The sequence below is a fragment of the Ranitomeya variabilis genome, chromosome 1 (assembly GCF_051348905.1).
Source record: "Ranitomeya variabilis isolate aRanVar5 chromosome 1, aRanVar5.hap1, whole genome shotgun sequence".
Lineage (NCBI taxonomy): Eukaryota > Metazoa > Chordata > Amphibia > Anura > Dendrobatidae > Ranitomeya > Ranitomeya variabilis.
The window spans coordinates 435,180,235-435,200,019 of NC_135232.1; the positions used below are offsets into that span (position 1 = coordinate 435,180,235).

The following is a 19,785-nucleotide window of genomic DNA, read 5'->3' on the forward strand; positions in this document are numbered from 1 at the left end:
TTGGAGTCCGGTCTTTAATGTGACCTTCCAACTCGTCTACCCAGAGATTCATGGATCTTGCTACTGAGGTGGCCCCTATGTTTGTCTTCATAATGGCTGCCGATGACTCCCAGGATTTCTTAAGGAGGTCTTCTGATCTTTTGTCCATAGGATCTTTTAGACCAGATGAGTCCTCGAAAGGAATTGCTGTTTTCCTTGAGACTTTAGCCACCGGAATGTTGATCTTCGGTATGGACTTCCATACTTTAGTTTCTTCCGGATCGAAGGGAAGACGGTACTTGAAATCTTTCGGGACTACTAACTTCTTTCCCACATCTTCCCATTCTTCCAGAATCATTGTGGTTATATGATTGTTAACTGGAAACACCCTGTTTCTGTGCGTTCTGAGACCGCTGAACATTTCGTTTTGAGTGAAAGTGGTTCCGTGGAGTCCTCTACCTTCATGGTACCCTTAACCGCTTTTAGAAGTACGTCAGTGTTTTCAGACGAGAATAGGCAACTTTTCCGTTCCTCCAGAAACAATACTGAAGAATTTTCGCCTTCACCAGACTCCAGGTCGGAATACCCTGATACTTCTCCTTCCTCCGAACTCAGGTCCACATCCCATCTGGGCCTTTTTGGATAAGGGGATTGGGGTGGCACTAACGCTGAGACAGTAGCCTGAACTTCATCCCTAGTCATGGTCTTTATATTAGTTAATAATGAAGTCTGTTCGTCTTTACGTAGTTTAGCAATACATACTTCACATAGCTTCTTGTTATGACCCTCTGGGAGTCTGGCAGTACATAACGGACATTTGCTAGCCTTCTTTTTAGTGGTTGTAGCAGACCGTTTAGGGATGTCCTTGTCCTAAAATATAATGTAGAAAGAAGGCCCTATAGCTATTGGATCTAAAGTCCTGCTAAGTAACCCCCCACCACGTTTACTCACATGATCCGTGGGCAGCTCTAAGGACTGGACGTCAAGACGGCTAGGACCTTCCATCTTACTAAGTCAGGTGTGCTGTCAGTTGTCCGTCATTAAGTAGTCAGTCTTACCAGACTTCAAGACATCTGATTCGTCCTCCTTTCGAGCTCAGCTGCTGTCAATTTTCAGTGTTGCAGGTCCTCTGCCGAACTGCGCATGCGCTACCTGGAACGCACGCTGACCAGTATGGGATCATCTGCTTCCGGTGCCATGATGTCCTTTGGAGCCCCAGACGCTCCCCCCAGGCTCTGCTGAAGCGCTCCGCGGCCACGCCCCCAGAGGTAGTCACCAGTGCGCCCCCCCCCCCCCATGACACGGCGCGCCTGAAGTTCAGGAGACGCTGACGGCAACCCTCCGGGAGTACCTGTCGCGTGAGGCCACTCCCCTGATCCGTCGCCGGCGTGATTCCCAGCTGGGCGTTCGACCTGAGGAGTCGGCAGCCAGAACACCGCCGCAGCAGCCGCTGCCCAGAGCCCTTTGTGAAGGGATGAGGCAGCTGACGGGAGCCTGCAGCTCAACCTAAAATGCCTGAGGGACCTCCATCGGTTTCAGCGATATTTTTGAGTCCCCGTCCACCGGAACTCCTTCGGCCCAGAGCCCCCCTAAGGAGGATATGGCCGCTCTCGGGAGCCTCCTGCTTGACCAGACCCGGATACCTTACAGCATCAGGTAACCTCTGATCTTCTACAGAACTCCTCTCTTGCGTCTGTCCCTGATAGGGACAGGAAAAACACTGAAGGGTGGTGGTGGGGAGGGGCTATTTAACCTCTTCTGTGTTCCTGTCCCTATCAAGGATAAGAAGGACAACCTCCTGGTGGTGCTGTCAGGAGGGACTTTGTGGAAAACTACTTTTTTCACTTGTGTGAATGTAGCAGTAACACATTCATTTTTATCACTTTATCTAATGATGACATATCTTGGCCTAATATAAAAGTACTAAAAAAAAACAAAACAATAACTCGCATTTCTCTGTACTTACAGCCTCTTCATGCTCCTTCCAGCAGTCAAAGTCTGTTGCCATCGCAAGACTTGCATAACAGAGGCCAGCTTCCTTGGCCAGAACAACCTCTGGAATGGTCGTCATATTAATAACATCAGCACCCCAGAGACGAAACATGATACTTTCAGCTTTGGAACTGAAACGTGGGCCTTCTATGGTGATCATTGTACCTTTAGAGTAGCATTTTACACCGAGCTTCTTGGCAACATCTATTAAAACCTGCAACACAAAACAAAGCTGCCTTTAAAAGAAATAAATAAATAATGCCAAGGGTTAGCACTGCTTGTGGACAACCTACATTTTACACAAGTGTATAAATAATCGGTCCCATTCTCATCCAGGAGAGTGGGACGATTTTATTCTCGCGCGCTGTCCGTTTTTTTTTTTTTTACTCCGCTAATAATCTTTTACAGGATCATTTACAGCTCTGGTATAGTTCTTCTTTCTCTCCTGTGCCCCTCTATTCCAAAGTCGTATCCCCCTGTAAGAATGGTGCAAATTTTCTCTTCAACCAATGGCGCACATACCACTCTCACTGTCGGCATACAGCATACTTTTGTCTAATGCTTGCCAATCAAAATATTGCCATGCCCAACGGGAAACTGTGGAATACGCCCACTTGTTTGCAGGGAAACTCTGCACCAATATTACTATGTGGCATTACTCTGGAACAGTGGGGCACAGAAGAAAAAAATGTGATTTCCTAATCAGTGGAGCAGCACCAACTGAAAAAGGTACTCAATTTAAATTAGAAAAATCCACCCATGCCAAGGAGGAAATACATCAGTAGTTATTTAAGAGAAGCAATTTTTCTTGCCCATCAATCGAGGGCACATTAATATACCATTCCCAAACAATTCAGAGTCCGCCATTCGATAGGATTTGTGATAGATTACCTTTAATCAACGACTATTGCATAAAACACATTTTTTAAATAAAAAAAAAAAAATTACTATAGTAAATTTTGTTCTAATTAATTAGTAATTTCCTGGGGTTGCCATTTTTATTTGCTGATGTGAGTCAGAGCACGACCGTGACCACAAATACGACATACACATGGCAGAGGAGAGTGTGTTGGACACCGGCCGCATCTCCCAAGTGGTGGGCGCATCAGCTGTGGGGGGAGAGCCCAAAGCATGAGGATTTGTTATTTGTGAGTGGAGTTCTAGTTCTGAATGACACAATTCACATTACTATTTTACGTACTGAAAAATGGGATAAACATTCCAAAAGTGGTAAAATACAACACTACTCTCCCTCTTATGTTTGGTATTTACGGTATTCCTTATTTGGTATAAATTACCTGACTTTCTAACGCATCGGGTATTCTAGAATATGCATGTCCACGTAGTATATTGCCCAGCCACGTAGTATATTGCCCAGCCACGTAGTATATTGCCCAGCTACATAGTATACAGCACAGAGCCACGTAGTATATTGCCCAGCCACATATGTCACAGGTTAAAAAATAAAAAATAAACATACTCACCTTCCGATCCGAGGGCCCCTTGTAGTTCTAACATACTCACCATACTTGTAGTTCTGTCGCCTGTGCGCGGTACAGGCGGCAGCTTCCGGTCCCAGGGTGTGATGACGTCACGATCACATGACCGTGACGTAATGGCAGGTCCTTCTCGCGCAGGCGTGCAGGTCCTGTGATGACGTCGCGGTCACATGACTGACGTCATGGCAGGTCCTTCTCCCATACCATCCTTGCCACCGGAACCTGCCGCTTGCATGGAGTGGTCACCGGAGCGTCGTGAGGAGCGGGAAAGGCGGTTGAAGGGGAGTATATAATGATTTTTTATTTTTTTAAATTATTTTTAACATTAGATCCTTTTACTATTGACGCTGCATAGGCAGCGTCAATAGTAAAAACTTGGTCACACAGGGTTAATAGTGGCAGTAACGGAGTGAGTTACCCGCGGCATAACGCGGTCCGTTACCGCTGGCATTAACCCTGTGTGAGCGGTGACTGCGGGGAGTATGGAGCGGGCGCCGGGCACTGACTGCAGGGGAGTAGGGAGGGACTAATCGGACTGTGGCCGTCGCTGATTGGTCGTGGAAGCCATGACAGGCAGCTGGCGAGACCAATCAGCGAATGAATATCCGTGACAGACAGACAGACGGAAGTGACCCTTAGACAATTATATAGTAGATATATATATTTTACAGTGGTAAAAAAAAAAAACTTTAAAAAAAGAAAAAAAAATGGTTTGTGCTGCCATTTTCTGGCACTTTTTTTTTTTTTTTTTTTTTTTAACTTTTCTATCAAAGTAGTTGTGTGTGGGTTTGTTTCGTTTTTTTTTTTTTTGGGGGGGGGGGGGACTTTTTTTTTGCTATACTGAGGCTAGATTTGCATTTATACCAGTTTCGCATACATACAACAATATCAGCTATTTTTACTGCATTTTTGGAGGGTAGGGCAATTATTGCATCTTGAGTCATTTCTTTTGCTGTTTAAAAGGGAACCCTGTCACCAGGTTTGTCCCATATGAGATATGGCCACCACCTTTCAGCCCTCATATACAGCATTCTAATATGTTGTATTGATAACATTCCTTAAAATCAACCTATAAACACCTTTATAGGATGCACCTATTCAGTTAGAATACAAAACAGCTCCCATAGGCCAAAGTCTGCGGGGGCAGACTGGTCCGACGGGCATCTTGGTCTGGTGCCTCCTCCCTTCTTTCGATGCAGACATCTTCTGTGCTCCTTATGGATGACGAGTCCCTACGTCAGCTACACAGTGTCCCTGACATCGCACTCCTGCGCAGGCGCACTGTACTCAGGGGGAACACAAACAGAACAGGCCTCTGTGCAACATTATATGGGCCCTTTGCAGTCCAATAGCTCATTATAATGCACAATTCCACCTGCTTTGTAGATGGAAGAGGCCCCCTTTCCTTTTTGGCCCCTGGGCACCTCTAGTGTCAGTGCACAGGAACAGGGACTTGAGTCAGGAGTGACATTGGTAACCCCAAGGGTGCATTGAAGCACCTTTATTTGCATATCGATTAAGGCTATGTGCACACGTCAGGATTTCTTGCAGAAATTTCCTGAACAAAACCGGACTTTTTCTGCAAGAAATCCGCATGCGTTTTTTTCGCGTTTATCTCACGTTTTTTTCCGGAGCTTCCCAATGCATTAAATAGCGGCAAAAACGCAAAAAATCCGCAAAATTAATTAACATGCTGCGTTTTTTTTGCAGAAAAAAACGCATCATGTGCACAAAAATTGCAGAATGCATTAAAAATGATGGGATGCTTATGTATGCGTTTTTTAAGAGTTTTTTTCCGCGGAAAAAGGCCGAAAAAACACGAAAAATCCTGAACGTGTGCACATAGCCTAATAGTACATTTTTCTGCAGTTACATCACTAAGGCTGGGGTCACACTTGCGCGTGCAATGCGAGAAACTCGCACCAGTCTATCACCTCAATACCCGGCACTGTCACCGCACTTGGGAACGGAGCGTTCAGCTGCATAGAAATACCTGCAGCCGCACACTCCGGTCCCGAGTGCCGGCGGCAGTGCTGGGTATTGATGTGAGAGACTCGTGCGTTGCACTCTCAAGTGTGACCCTGGCCTAAAATGTATATTACTGGTAGGATTTTTATAGGGTCCAAGTCCCATATATAAATATTTAAGTAGCTAAGCTTGCAGTTTGGTTGGTGATGGACTCCCTTCAGAGCAAATTGCCACTTTGAAAATGAAGCAACAAACTTTGTGTTAACAAAAATTTGTGGCAGTAAATATGTTGTTCCTATTTTCTGCTGTTTACGCCTTCTCTCATCCAGTTCAGATGAGGCCTAGTTAGGAACACATTGGTGCAAATCACAAGGGTTATGAACAATCTAACGTGAAGGTCATCTTGACATTGTTGGATGGCTTTTACGCTATTTTATAAAAAAAAAAAAAAAAAAAAAAAAAGGTACCCAAGTACCTTTCATTGTATAGCTATATTGGAATTCATGCAATCATTAATTGCAGTGTACGGATGCACAGTGTATATACATTTTTATATGGGCTACAGCATGTTTGTGCACCTGCATATTAGTGCATTGTTAAAAGATGTGCATGCCTTTTTTTAGTATGTATTGGGTGGTGTGGACCAGGGCTGTAGAGCTGCTGTTCATTTTGTCAGAGTCGGTATAAAATGGACCGACTCCTAAAATATATAACACATTGGGTACAGTAGTACAATGCAGGATGTGCTGTACATGTTTTCACTAGAATTTGGGAAAGTTATGTAATGTCCTATAAATGTCTGTTCTGTTCCTGATCTAAGGATCTCGGCTTTTAGCCGAGATGAATCTGTGCCGCACTTTATGTACATGCTCAGTAGTGACCAGTGCTGTGGAGTTGTAGATGAGATGAATCTGTGCTGCACTTTATGTACATGCTCAGTAGTGACCAGTGCTGTGGAGTTGAAGGTGAGATGAATCTGTGCTGCACTTTATGTACATGCTCAGTAGTGACCAGTGCTGTGGAGTTGTAGATGAGATGAATCTGTGCTGCACTTTATGTACATGCTCAGTAGTGACCAGTGCTGTGGAGTTGTAGATGAGATGAATCTGTGCTGCACTTTATGTACATGCTCAGTAGTGACCAGTGCTGTGGAGTTGAATGTGAGATGAATCTGTACTGCACTTTATGTACATGCTCAGTAGTGACCAGTGCTGGTGGGTCGGCATTGGGGAAATTGAGGGGTCAGAGTTTTGGCTTACCGACTCCACAGCCCTGGTGTGGACCCCTCCTGGACTGTACACCCTTCTTATCCACACCTATCTCTAGCACAGTTCAGTTGAGGCCTGTCTGGGTACATGGAGAGGTGAATCACTATCGTTAAGAACTATTCAAGGCTAAAGAATAACCATCGTTATAATTTATATTTCATTAATTAACAGTACATGTTAAAACAAGCAACTTTGTAATAGATCTCATCAGAGAAATATGCCTCTCTTGCTCCTTCAGGACTGGTCACTCAAAATTCTCAATTCACAAGTAAAATCAGTATCCAGTGAAGCAAGACGTTCCCATTACTGTGATACAATTCTATTAGTAGCTACTGGCTTTTCCTATCTGGAGGAAGTATAGAGGGAGAAGTTTTAGGCAGAGCTCCGCCCCCATCTCTACATAGAATCCAATAAGCACCAACTGTCACCCCCTATCTCACTTCCAGCACATCCAGCATTGCCTGACAGCGCCTGAGGATGGTGCGGTCCGGCTCCTGGGCGGGAGCAACTCCAGGAGGAAGGTACGGGACGATCGATCCAGGCTCGCCGGATCAAGATAAACCTCTTCATTCATTAGGGATGGAGGGAGGAGGAGGGCGATATAAACCTCCTGTGTTTCCTGACCCTAATCAGGATGGGGAGGCAACCTCCTGTGTGCGCGCTCATGGAGGGGATCAGAGAAAAAGCAGATTTCTCTAATAAGATATGCTACAAAAGTTGCTTACTGTTTTCTTGTGTCCTATTGATTTATGAACTAAAAATAATGAAGGCTACTCTTTAAGCTCGTTGCCGTGGTTGGATGGCTTTTTTCATTTCTTGACCAAAACATGGTAGCTTAGTACCTTAATGTTTTGGGTGGTGTCAATTGCAGCACTGAGATTAAAACCTGAGCTCTAACAAATTCCGCCATGTGTGCTGCTTCCATGAAGGATTCTGACAGTGGTCCTTTTTAATGGTATAAACTAGAAAAAGTGTCAGCAATCACAAACTTTTGGACAGCAGTATACATATGCAATGACATACAGTATACATTTCTATATTCGCGCACTCCATAGCTTACTGCGTTATCTGGGCTACGTCTGAAGGTCGGGGGGGATGTAGTACTCACCTCTCGAGTTTTGCCACAGAAGGGCTCAGCCATCGGAATATGACAAACACCTGGGAGGCAGCTGGGCGACCCATTGTAAAATGTCTGCTCTCTTTTTGTGGTCCTGTTGACACAATCGAACACACACAGTAATGAAATCTTCAGCAAGCTCTGCAAGAACACCCCACCCTGAAGGTAACCGTCTGATCATTATCCAGACAACATGCGGTGTGGAAATTACACTATTTGGCACGTGGTCTGCCATTCCCCTTATGTTAAACCTTACCCTCTTGTTGGAAGAACCTCAAAAAGAGAGAGTCAAACCACAAATGCTGTGCAAGGAATGGTGGAGCATAGTGATGTTAATAAACACAAATACACCCAATAAAAAAACAACTTTCAATTTTATGGGTTTTATAAAATTGCAAACACATAACACTGGCATTTATGGAAAACAATTATCTAATAGATTAGTCTTTCAAGGAATTAGAAGGGGATTTCCAAGTTCCTTAACCTAAACCACATCTTTAGTTAAAAATCCCCTTCTCATCATGAGGACCAGTCTTCTTTATGGTAGCATTATGTTGAATAGTGCCATCTAGTGGTAAAAAACTGTTTTCTCCGTTGCTTCAGACTGGTTGACAAAAAGGGAAAGGTGACCTACATCACTTTCAAAGGTGTCCACATCCAACACGGTTAACCCCTTCACCCGGGAGCCTGTTTACACCTTCATGACCAAATAAAATTTTACAATTCTGACCAGTGTCACTTTATGTGGTAATAACTTACGTATCTCACCGATACGGAGACACTTTTTTCGTGACATATATGCTGAGGTCGATAGGATTTGTGTTTATTTATAATATCGAAAATTGGACATAAATGTTGAAAACTTGCAATTTTCGAACGTTGAAACTTTATGCCTAGATAGTCCGATCGCACAAAATAAGTTACAGTATATTTTCAGACCAGAAGACGCATCTTACCATAAGACGCACACCATTTTTAGACAGCAAAAAATGAGGAATAGCCGGATTACTTACGGTAATGCTCTTTTAATGAGTCCATGACAGCACCCACTGGAGAGATAGGGATCCGCCCCAAGGAACAGGAAACCTACAGAGACATAAAAGGGGGCGGTCCCCCTCTCCTCCTCAGTTTAATTTCAGAGTACCCGGAGGACCGCCAGTGTTAGTCAACCATCACAATGTTTTATCAGAATATAAACTTCATAGAAGTAATTACATTGGCTTTTATTAGGGAGGGATGTGACTGGGTGCTGTCATGGACTCATTAAAAGAGCATTACCGTAAGTAATCCGGCTATTTACCCTTCGCCATGACAGCACCCACTGGAGAGATTTCCAGAGACCAACACCTAGGGGGGGACCACCGTGCTGAGGATAGTCCTGCCAAAGTGTAGGTCAGAGTCGGAAGACAGGTCAAGCCTGTAGTGATTATAGAAAGTGGAAGGAGCCAACCAAGTTGCAGCCTTACATATATCCTCGATTGGCACGTTCCCTTTTTCGGCCCAGGAAGAAGCCATGGCTCTGGTGGAATGTGCTTTGATACCCTCCGGAGGTTCTTCATTTTTCATGGAATAGGCCAACCGGATAGCGTCTCTTATCCACCTGGATAATGTTGCCCTTGTGACTCCATATCCTTTCTTTTTGCCCTGGAAGGATATGAACAGAGCCCTACTCTGCCTCCAACTACTAGTTTTCTCAATATATTGCAAAACTACTCTCCTGACGTCTAGAGTATGGAATTTTTGTTCTTCAGGAGTAGAGGGGTCTTTAAAGAAAGTAGGAAGATGTATCTCTTGTGACCTGTGGAACTTCCCTGCTACCTTAGGAAGGTATAGGGGTCCGGTTTTAAGATTAGTCTGTCATGAAATGTGAGAAGGTAAGGTTGATCTATCGACAAGGCCTGAATGTCGCTGACTCTTCTAGCCGATGTTAAGGCTACTAAGAAGGCTGTTTTTAACGACAAGTGTTTTAAAGATGCGGTGTCTATAGGCTCAAACGGAGATTCTGTTAGAGAGTCTAAGACTAGATTTAGATCCCAAGGAGCTACCCTAGGTATGTGGACAGGAGTAACTCGTTCACAGGCCGTGATGAAGCGGGATACCCATTTATTACCAGCAATATTATGGCCATAGAGGGCACCCAGAGCGGACACCTGGACCTTTAGTGTGTTAACTGACAGACCTAACTCTTTCCCTTTCTGTAGAAATTCTAGTATAGATTTTATTGGGACTTCAGAGGGGTTTGAACTAGTATGGAACTGTAGAAACTTCTTCCATACTTTGGTGTAAATTTTTGTTGTAGATGGTTTCCTGCTAAGCAGGAGTGTATCAATTAGGCCTTTTGAAAACCCCCTGGAATTTAATATCTGCCTTTCAAATTCCAGGCCGTCAGGTGGAGGCTGTCCACCTGAGGGTGGAAGAAAGGTCCCTGAGAGAGAAGGTTTGGGATTGAGGGAAGGACCCAAGGATCCGTCACCGACATTGACCGCAGGCACGAGAACCATGGTCTCTTGGGCCAGAATGGCGCTATCAGTATTATCCTGGCCTGCTCTTCCCTGATCTTCCGTATTACTTGTGGAAGCAGAATTATCGGAGGGAAAGCGTACGCTAGCTTGAATTGCCAGGGTGTTTGAAGAGCATCTAGAATGTCCGGGTGATCTGCACGGGACCGAGATGCGAATTTCTGGACTTGTTTGTTTTGTTTTGTAGCGAACAGGTCTATTTGGGGCTTGCCCCATAACAATGTTATCTTGTGGAAAATGTGAGGATTGAGACACCATTCTCCTTGATGAAGAGTGTGTCGACTTAGAAAGTCCGCTTGTTGATTGTCCTCTCCTTTGATGTGGACTGCCGAGAGGGACAACAGATGCTTTTCGGCCAGGATTAAGGTACTGTTTGCGGAAGACATTAGAGCGTCTGATCTTGTGCCGCCTTGTTTGTTTAAATACGCCACTGTCGTAGTGTTGTCTGAACAGATTCTGACGTGGCTTCCTCGTAGCTGTGGGAGAAATTGACGCAGTGCATAGTTTACCGCATTCAATTCTTTTAGGTTTGATGAATATAAATCCTCATTCTTATCCCAGGTTCCCTGGCAGAATCTATCTCCCATGTGTGCGCCCCACCCGTGGGGACTAGCGTCCGTAGTTATCGTGTGGGATGGAGATATTACCCAAGGGACACCCCCCGCTAGGTTGTCTTTATCTAGCCACCATTCTAAGGAGGATAAGACTTTCTCGGATAAAGTTATTTTCGATTCAAGGTGCCCCAGAAATTTTCTCTGTTCCCGAAGTATCTGATGTTGCAATGTTTGGGTATGAAGTTGTGCCCACTGAACGGCTGGAGTACAGGAGGAGAGGGATCCTAGCAAGGACATTCCTGCTCTCAGGGACATTTGAGGTTTGTGAATGGCCGCCACTACTTTACCCTCTATAAGAGATATTTTTTCTTGGGGAAGTAGACATTTTTGCTTTATGGAATCTAGATTAAACCCCAAAAATGTCTGAAGAGAGAGTGGGATGAGTCTGGATTTTTTATAGTTGACGATCCAGCCCAGGCTTTCTAAGGACGAGACAGTGTCAGCTAATCGTTCCGCACACTGAAGGGACGAATTTCCTACAACTAAAAAATCATCTAAGTAGGGAATGATTAATGTGTCTCTCTGGCGAAGGTAGGCCATTACTTCTAACATTACCTTCGTGAAGATCCTGGGTGCCGTGGAGAGACCGAAGGGCATGGCTGTATACTGGAAATGATGAATCTCCCCCTCAAGAGTTACTGCCACTCTTAAGTATTTTTGATACCTACTATGGATAGGGAGATGGTAGTAGGCATCTTTTAAATCAATGCCGCCCATTCTACAATTTGGGAAAAGGAGCTTAATGGCCGATCTAATAGACTCCATTTTAAACGTATAATTTTTAATAAACGTATTGAGTTTTTTAAGATTTATAATTGTTCGAAATGAACCATCGGGTTTAGGGATTAAAAATAACGGAGAGTAGAACCCTTTACCCTCTTGTCCCTTTGGCACCCTAACTAAAACATTTTTAACTATAAGACTTCTAATTTCCAGTTCAAGGGCCTTCTGTTGCACTGGTGAGGAAAGGGCTGTTAAAATAAAGGAATCATGGGGAACTTGGAGGAATTCTATTTTCATTCTTTCCTTAATAATATTTAGCACCCAGGAACTTGACGTGATTTTTCGCCATTGGGGAAAGAAAAATTTTAACCTACCCCCTACTGGGGTGTCTGGTGTTTCAGAATTTATTGTCTCTACGGAAGGGGGGGGGGCCTTTAAACATAGTGCCACCCTGTTTTCCCTCTCTTGTGGCCCATCGTGACGATCTTTCAGTTTGTGTTCTTTTCCCGAACGGCCTCTTCCTAAAGGTCTTCCTATAGAAAGGAATTGAGGGGTCAGGGAAGGCTTTTTTCCTCTCTTTTGAGGATCTCGTCTAATGCTTTCCCAAACAAAAACTCACCCTCACACGGAATAGCACAGATCTTAGCCTTTGACTGCGTATCCCCCTTCCAGCTCTTCATCCATAACGCACGTCTGGCATTATTAATCAGACCGGCTGATCTTGCTGCAAGGCGAAGAGAGTCAGCTGAAGCATCGGCCATGAATGCTGCTGCACCTCTAATTAGTGGTATCGCATCCCGCAATTTTTGTCTGGAGACCCCCTGTTCGATCTGTTGATCCAGCTGATCAATCCAAACAAGCATGGATCTAGCAGTGCATGTACTGGCAATTGATGGTTTAAATATGCCCGTGGAAGCCTCCCATGATCGGTTTAGTGACGATTCTGCCTTCTGATCTAGAGGATCAGAAAGTAGGCCCGCATCCTCGACTGGTAGAGCTGACTGTTTTGAGGTGGAGGCGACTGCAGCGTCCACCTTAGGGATTTTAGTCCATGAAATTAACTCCTCATCATTAAAGGGGTACTTCCTTTTGGAGGCTGACGGGAGAAAACCTCTCTGGTCCTGTTTCTCCCACTCCCTCTTTATCAGTGCCTTAACCGCAGGAATTACTGGGAATGCTCTTCTCTTCCTCTCTGCCAACCCTGCAAACATGATGTCTTGTGCAGTTTGGTCGTCTTTTGCATCCTCACAACCTATAGTATTCCTGATGGATTTTACTAGGTTGTCCACCCCATCTAGGGGAAAACAAGCTCGACCCTCAATGTCGGAATGAGTTGAGGAAGAGGATGATGCCTGCGAGGAGTCTGAGTGGATAACGCCTTCCTCCTCGGACTCAGAGCTGGATATAGCCTTTTCTTTCCCGGATTTTTTAGGGGGGGTACTGGCTTGTGAGATGGCCTGTAATTCCTCTCTAATTATGGCCCGTATATCCGTGACCGACATAGATGGACTCTGCATTGTTTCCGCCATACATTGATTGCAGAGTTTTTTGGGGTGGGAATCTGGGAGAGGCTCGTCACATAATGCACACTGTTTGTGCTTAGATTTCTGTCTCTTTTTGGCCTGGGAGAAAAAGACATTTGTGGAAAAGGGTGTCAGCTTTATAGGCAGAGGGGAAATTACACTCACCCAGTGAAGCTGTACGGTACCGAAATAGGAGGCTGCGACTTTCTGGATCTTGAATCCTTGGTCTCACTCCTGTGGCTGGCATCTGAGGACCTTCTGCTGGCTGGCTCACCTGCTGGGTCCACTGTTTTGCCTGGGGACGACATGTTGCATCGCCTGTGCGTTTGCAACTTCCGCCTTTTAATAGGCCAAGATCCGGTCAAACTTTTTTTTTTTTTTTTTTTCTTCCACAGCGGTGTACTGCGCATGCGCAGAACCGCGCTTTCCCCCACCGCTGTGTGAGTGACCCGGAAGTGTTCCTCTACCTCCGGGTCATTCTGGGGATTCTTACACCGCTCCACGCATGTGCGGCCGCCATCTTATCCTGGCCTGCGCTATGGAGCGGTGTACCGGCTGCCGCTGCAGCTGTGCCGCAGATCCCGGACCCTTTACCTGCTGGTCCGCGTCTGGAGCCTCTTCAAGGCCGCACCTCTGCAGCGTTGCTCTGTGGAATCGGCGGCGTCTCCCCGGACTCAGCCATCCCACATGCCGGACAGACGAGGGGGGAGCCGTCTAACGGAGTCTCCCCCGACGCTGCATCTGGACTGCATCCCCTGCCGTTCCCGCAGAAACCGCACAGGCGGATGCTCCTAGCCCAGGTATGATCTTCTGTAGTCTTCAGAGATCCTGTCCCCTGGGAACAGGAAACCTAAACTGAGGAGGAGAGGGGGACCGCCCCCTTTTATGTCTCTGTAGGTTTCCTGTTCCTTGGGGCGGATCCCTATCTCTCCAGTGGGTGCTGTCATGGCGAAGGGTAAAAAACTGTTTTCCTATTAATTAAAACTTCCCTGGCAGTGTAAAGTAGAGGGGTCATTATCAGAAATGTTAATGTACTAGGGTAGAATAGGGAGGTGATTAATCTGTTAGTGTCCCTCTGCAGTGTTGTATTATCACGATATGCAGCGCTGGCTAATAATGAAGTTCACTGCAGCAGCAACTACTGCCTTGCTTTTTATTATAGCTGACAATCAATAATGAGATCCCCCACCACTGGAAAATTATATGATATAAGGGACCTTGGCGAGAGTTTACCTACGCTACATAATACTGTCTCCTGCATACTGGGACTTAAGTGGCTCTCAGTAGCATAGCGGATTCGCAGCAGTTCTCCATGCGGTTTACAGTACCATGTAAACCCATGGAAAACCAAATCGGAAATGCTGCGGTTTATTTTCTGCAGCATGTCAATTCTTTGCGCGGATTCCGCAGCATTTTACACCCGCTCCTCAATAGGAGTCCTTCCCTTCATAAACACTAAACCTGTGGGTGGGCCCTGAGGTATTCTCACACAGCTTCTAGAGCTTAATTCTGTACCTGGCCCTCTTAGGCTTCTTTCACACTTGCGTCGTTTTGGCGTCCGTCGTTTTGGGAAAAAAACGAATCCTGCAAATGTGCCCGCAGGATGCGTTTCTTTCCCATAGACTTGTATTAGCGATGGATCGCGACGGATGGCCACACGTCGCGTCCGTCGTGCAACGGATCCGTCGTGTTTTGGCGGACCATCGGCACGAAAAAATCGTTCAAGTGAACGTTTTTTTGTCCGTCGCGTCCGCCATTTTCTACCGCACATGCGCGGCCGAAACTCCGCCCCCTCATCCCCGGACTTTAGACTGGGCAGCGGATGCGTTGAAAAACTGCATCCGCTGCCCACGTCTTGCATAAATTTCACAACGTGCATCGGTACGTCGGCCCGACGCATAGCGACGGACCCGTACCGACGCAAGTATGAAAGTAGCCTTACTGGGCAGGCATTGAAAATGGATTAGGGACTCGTCAATACAGATGTCCCTTTGAGGCACGAACACCTCAGCAAACTTGTTGCTGAAGTGATCAGTGACCGGCCAAATTTTGAAAAGTCGGTCAAAGTTGGGGTCATCTCGGGGAGGACATCGTGCATTATCATTGTACAAAAATTTGTGGATGGCCTCAAAAGGATTATAGGTCATGGCCATGCGGAAACTGAAGTGTTTTATAAAAACATCAAACTCCAATATTGCCAAAGTTCTGGTTTCTTCACTAACCCCATGTGTAGAACCAGGCACCAAAACGTCACAGTTTCTACTGTGTCTACAGGGGTCCAGTTAAAAAAAATGATAACAGGCAGTTATGTGCAGCCACCATGAAGTTTACAAAAACCTCAGAGATAAAGGCCGGTAGTGTCAAATTGGATTCTGGATTGCATTTTGGATGTGAGGGACGACATTTTTTCACGTATAGGGTGTTTGTATGTGTACCAAATTTAATCAGGCGTGTGTGTTGCAAATTTTTTTTTTTATTTAGAAGAGAATAAAAATCTAATCTAATCTTAACAGTTAATCTAAATTATTATATTTTATTCTTTGTTCACAAAAAACAAAACAACAAAAAACAAAACACCGGAGGTTGATTAGTGATATGTCGTCAATCAAGGCTCGATGGCTGTCGACCACTAACCCTGACCAAATTCAGTAAAAAATACTGTAGTATAGTAGACGCTGATTATTACAGTATATTTTTGCTGTCCCTAATCTATTTTTTTTTTAATTCTTTTTTCCTCACCAAAAATCCTAACAATCAGAGGTCGATCAGGGATCAGGAACGGATCATAGAAGGATCAGGATAATCTTTCTTCTTCTTCAGCAACAGGTACATCAGCAGTGATGGCACAGGCTTGAAAAAGTCTGAGGCAACAAGACCCAGCACAGGACAAAGTGAGCACCCTGTACATGTCCGCAGCTAAAATGAGGATGCACAGGGCACTCACTGTGGGATTAGATAGTGTCTGTGCATTCTGATTGGCACGATCAACATCATAGTCCGATCGCATCAGAGCTGGCCCTGGTGACGCCATAGTTGCTAGGCTCCAGCCTATGATTAGTGCTCTTACAGCACCGATTGCAGGCTGGACATCCATGTTTCAGGCAATTTCAGGAACTTACCGACCAAAGACGTACTGGATACATCTAAGGTCAGGATGTGGTTAATATTTTTAATAATTCTAAGCACACACAAAAAAAAAAAAAAAATGAATTTTTTTTTTTTTATAAAGAATAAAAGCTATATTTTAAATCACATACCTATAACCGCAATCCTTTCCCTCCATTATATACACATATAGACACTCACAGCTCTGCTACATGCACATTTACAGTTATATAGACACTATACATTAGAACAAGTTGCAGTTACACACACTAAACATTACCACATCAACCACACACACAATACAACATCTTGCAGTTCCTGATTGGGACCTAACAGAGGCTGCAGGAGCAGAGCGGCTGAAGGACCTTCCACTCAATGAATCTTTTAGGTCATGTGATCGGTTATATGACCTGAAAGGTCCTTGAATTACTTGTGTGGAAGGTCCTTCAGTCGCTCAGCCTCCGTTCCGGTGGGTGATCTTCCTCTTCTGCTCTGCACCGATCGCATTAGGAGTACAGAGCAGGAGGAGATAGGGAGATGTCAGTGTTCTCCATCACAAGAAGCTGCCTCCGCACACACTTTTTAACTAGAGTTTGTCTTAAAAAAAAAAAAAATTGCATCTTGTAGTCCAAAAAATTTGGTAATATATAACATTATCAATGTCTACAGTACCTCTGCATCATTTTTTAAAATACTTTTGTTACAATGCGAGAAGGGTTAAAAGTTTAGCTGTAATTTTTCATTTTTCCAATAAAATTTACAAAACCCATATTTTTAGGGACCACATCACATATGAAGCGACTAAGGGGCCTTTATGTCAGAAAACCTGCAAACAAAACTAACTCTAAAGGTATGCAAAACCCAATTCAGAAAGTTTGCTAGTCCTTCAGGTTGTTCACAAAAATTTGTGTTAACTAAGAAAATAAATACGGTATATATTTTATTTTTTCTTAAATAAAATGTTGATTTAGCCCCAAATTTTTCATTTTCACAATTCAACAAAAGAAAATGGACCACGCAATTTGTAGTGCATTTTCTCCTGAGTACACAAATATCAGATATGAGGGCGGAAACTACTAGGTTTGGGTTCATGGGAGCGCTGGGAAGGAGTGTGATTTGATTTGGAGTGTAAATTTATTCAAAATAGATTTTTGATGCTATGTTACATATGCAGAATCCCCAAGGGGCCAAAACAGCAGAAACTTCACACAATTGACCATGTTTTGGAAATTAGCACCCATCAAGAAATTAATGACACAGATAAGGTGATCATTTGCTTCACAAATTTTATTTTAAATCATGTTATAATATTGGGCTATGAAAAGATATTTTTCCACAAATGTGTTCCTTTAGCACACATTTACTTTTTGACTTTTTTTGCTCTAACAAATTATGGATGCCATGTTGCATTTAGGGAGCCCATGGGGTGCCAAAATAACAGAAACCTCCCCATGAGTGACCCCATTTTGGAAATTACACCCCTCTGGGAATTTTGGGTGTAGTGATGATTTTGACTCCATTGGTGTTTTCCAGAAACAAGCTGCAGTGAATGTTGCTAAATGAAAATTGACAGTATGCCATTGTAGTGCCCATCTCATTGTTCTGGAGACATGGACCTCGTAAATTAAGTGGTCTCTGTCCACTACAGTACTAAAAAATGTGGAAGCTAAATGTGGTAAGGTTTAGAAGGGGGGGGGGGGGCATTATTATTTGAGTGCACAGTTTTTGCTGTATTTCTTTTGGGGGGGTACATCACTTTCCTAGAGTCGTTGTGCTGCCAGTAGCGTGAAACCCCCCGTATTTGTGGGTTGAGTTGAAGCTTTCATTGGGAACATTTTAGGGAACACAACATTTTGTGTCAATTTCAGGCTACACTAACTGCTTATATTGAAGTTTCCAACTAAAGCTCTGAAATACGTGATTCACACAGAACCTTTGACGGATCCATTCACAAGAGTGAGGCAGATGAAGTCACTTTGGACGCTGCCTGCTCTCTGTTCATCAGTGTCCTTTATTTCTCCAGGAGGTGCTCAAAGCCGTGCTTTTGAGCATGCCTAAAAAAAGGCCTAAAAGACTGACACGACCAGATCAGACGCCGGCCAGCACCCAAAGTGATGCCATCAGCCTCATTATAGTGAATCTTACGTGTGGGTTTGATAGGAATCACGTATTTCAGACATTTACACGGAAACCCTGATGTAAGTGCTCAGTGTAGAGTGCAGGATAAATGTGAACTGAGCTACTGTATATTGTGATTTCTGGAAGGCAATGTGCCTAAAAATGACAATGGTACACGTCATAGTTACACGTCATCATGATGTGGCGCTCTAACATTGGCTATATAGTCATTTACCAAAAATATGATTATGCAGTCCATGCCTACCAATGACAGTCATAAGCTGTTGCTATCTATAATATACAAAGATAAGCAACTGCTACTGAACATATATAGAATAACTGATAATGGCAAATATGCATTATTTTAACTCCTTAACCTACTCAAATTAATCATTTTAGTTTAATGTAATAAAGGGGTTTACTGACCTGGTAGAGAAGGGTTAGGTTTAGTAGGGCACTGCCCTTTTAGGATTCTTTAGTAAATATATCGACACCCCTCCATAAGTGTGCATTTACATTTCTATTAACCCCTTAACGACCGCCGATACGCCTTTTAACGGCGGCCGCTAAGGGTACTTAAACCACAGCGCCGTTAATTAACGGCGCTGTGGAAAAAGTGAATAGCGCCCCCCAGAGTCGGATTTTCTCTGGGGTCTCGGTTGCCGAGGGTAGCCGAGACCCCAGAGAACATGATTCGGGGGGTTTTTACCGACCCCCGAGTTGCGATCGCCGGTAATTAACCGTTTACCGGCGGTCGCAACAAAAAAAAAAACAAAACGCGATTTGCCATTTAATTTCTCTGTCCTCCGATGTGATCGCACATTGGAGGACAGAGAAATAGGGTCCCCGATCGCCCCCAATAGCCCCCCAATACTCACCTATCTTCCCCCGGTGCTCCTCGTGGCTCCCGATGGGCGCCGCCATCTTTTTTCCGGGGACAAAATGACGGGCGCATGCGCAGTGCGCCCGGAAGATCTTTGGGGTCTCGGCTGCCGGGGGTAGCCGAGACCCCAAAGAACATGATCGGGGTCGGTTTTTACCGACCCCTGTTTTGCGATCGCCGGTAATTAACCGTTTACCGGCGACCGCAAAAAAAAAAAAAGCGATCTGTAATTCTCTGTCCTCTGATGTGATCGCACATCAGAGGACAGAGAAATAGGGGGATTCGGGGACCCTATCATACTTACCCGGTGTCCCTGGGTCCTCCTGCGTCTCCTCCTGCCGGCCGGCTTCTTCCTCGGGAAAGAAAATGGCGGGCGCATGCGCAGTGCGCCCGCCATCTGCTGCCATCTGCCGGCCGGCAGGAGAGACGAGTTGGGGCTAAAATTAGGGTTAGGGTTAGGGATAGGGCTAGGGTTGG

The 19,785-nt window shown here is 44.8% G+C and overlaps 1 protein-coding gene across 1 annotated transcript in view; it reads right to left on the reverse strand.

Moving 5' to 3' along the window:
- Positions 1-19,785, reverse strand: part of MTAP (methylthioadenosine phosphorylase) — a 92,248-nt gene that overhangs the window by 38,975 nt on the left and 33,488 nt on the right. Inside the window, exons 5-6 of the mRNA XM_077249305.1 lie at positions 7,815-7,917; positions 1,946-2,185 (exon numbers count right to left, since the gene is read on the reverse strand). Coding sequence (XP_077105420.1) covers positions 1,946-2,185; positions 7,815-7,917 — 343 coding nt within the window. The remainder of the gene's footprint in view (positions 1-1,945; positions 2,186-7,814; positions 7,918-19,785) is intronic.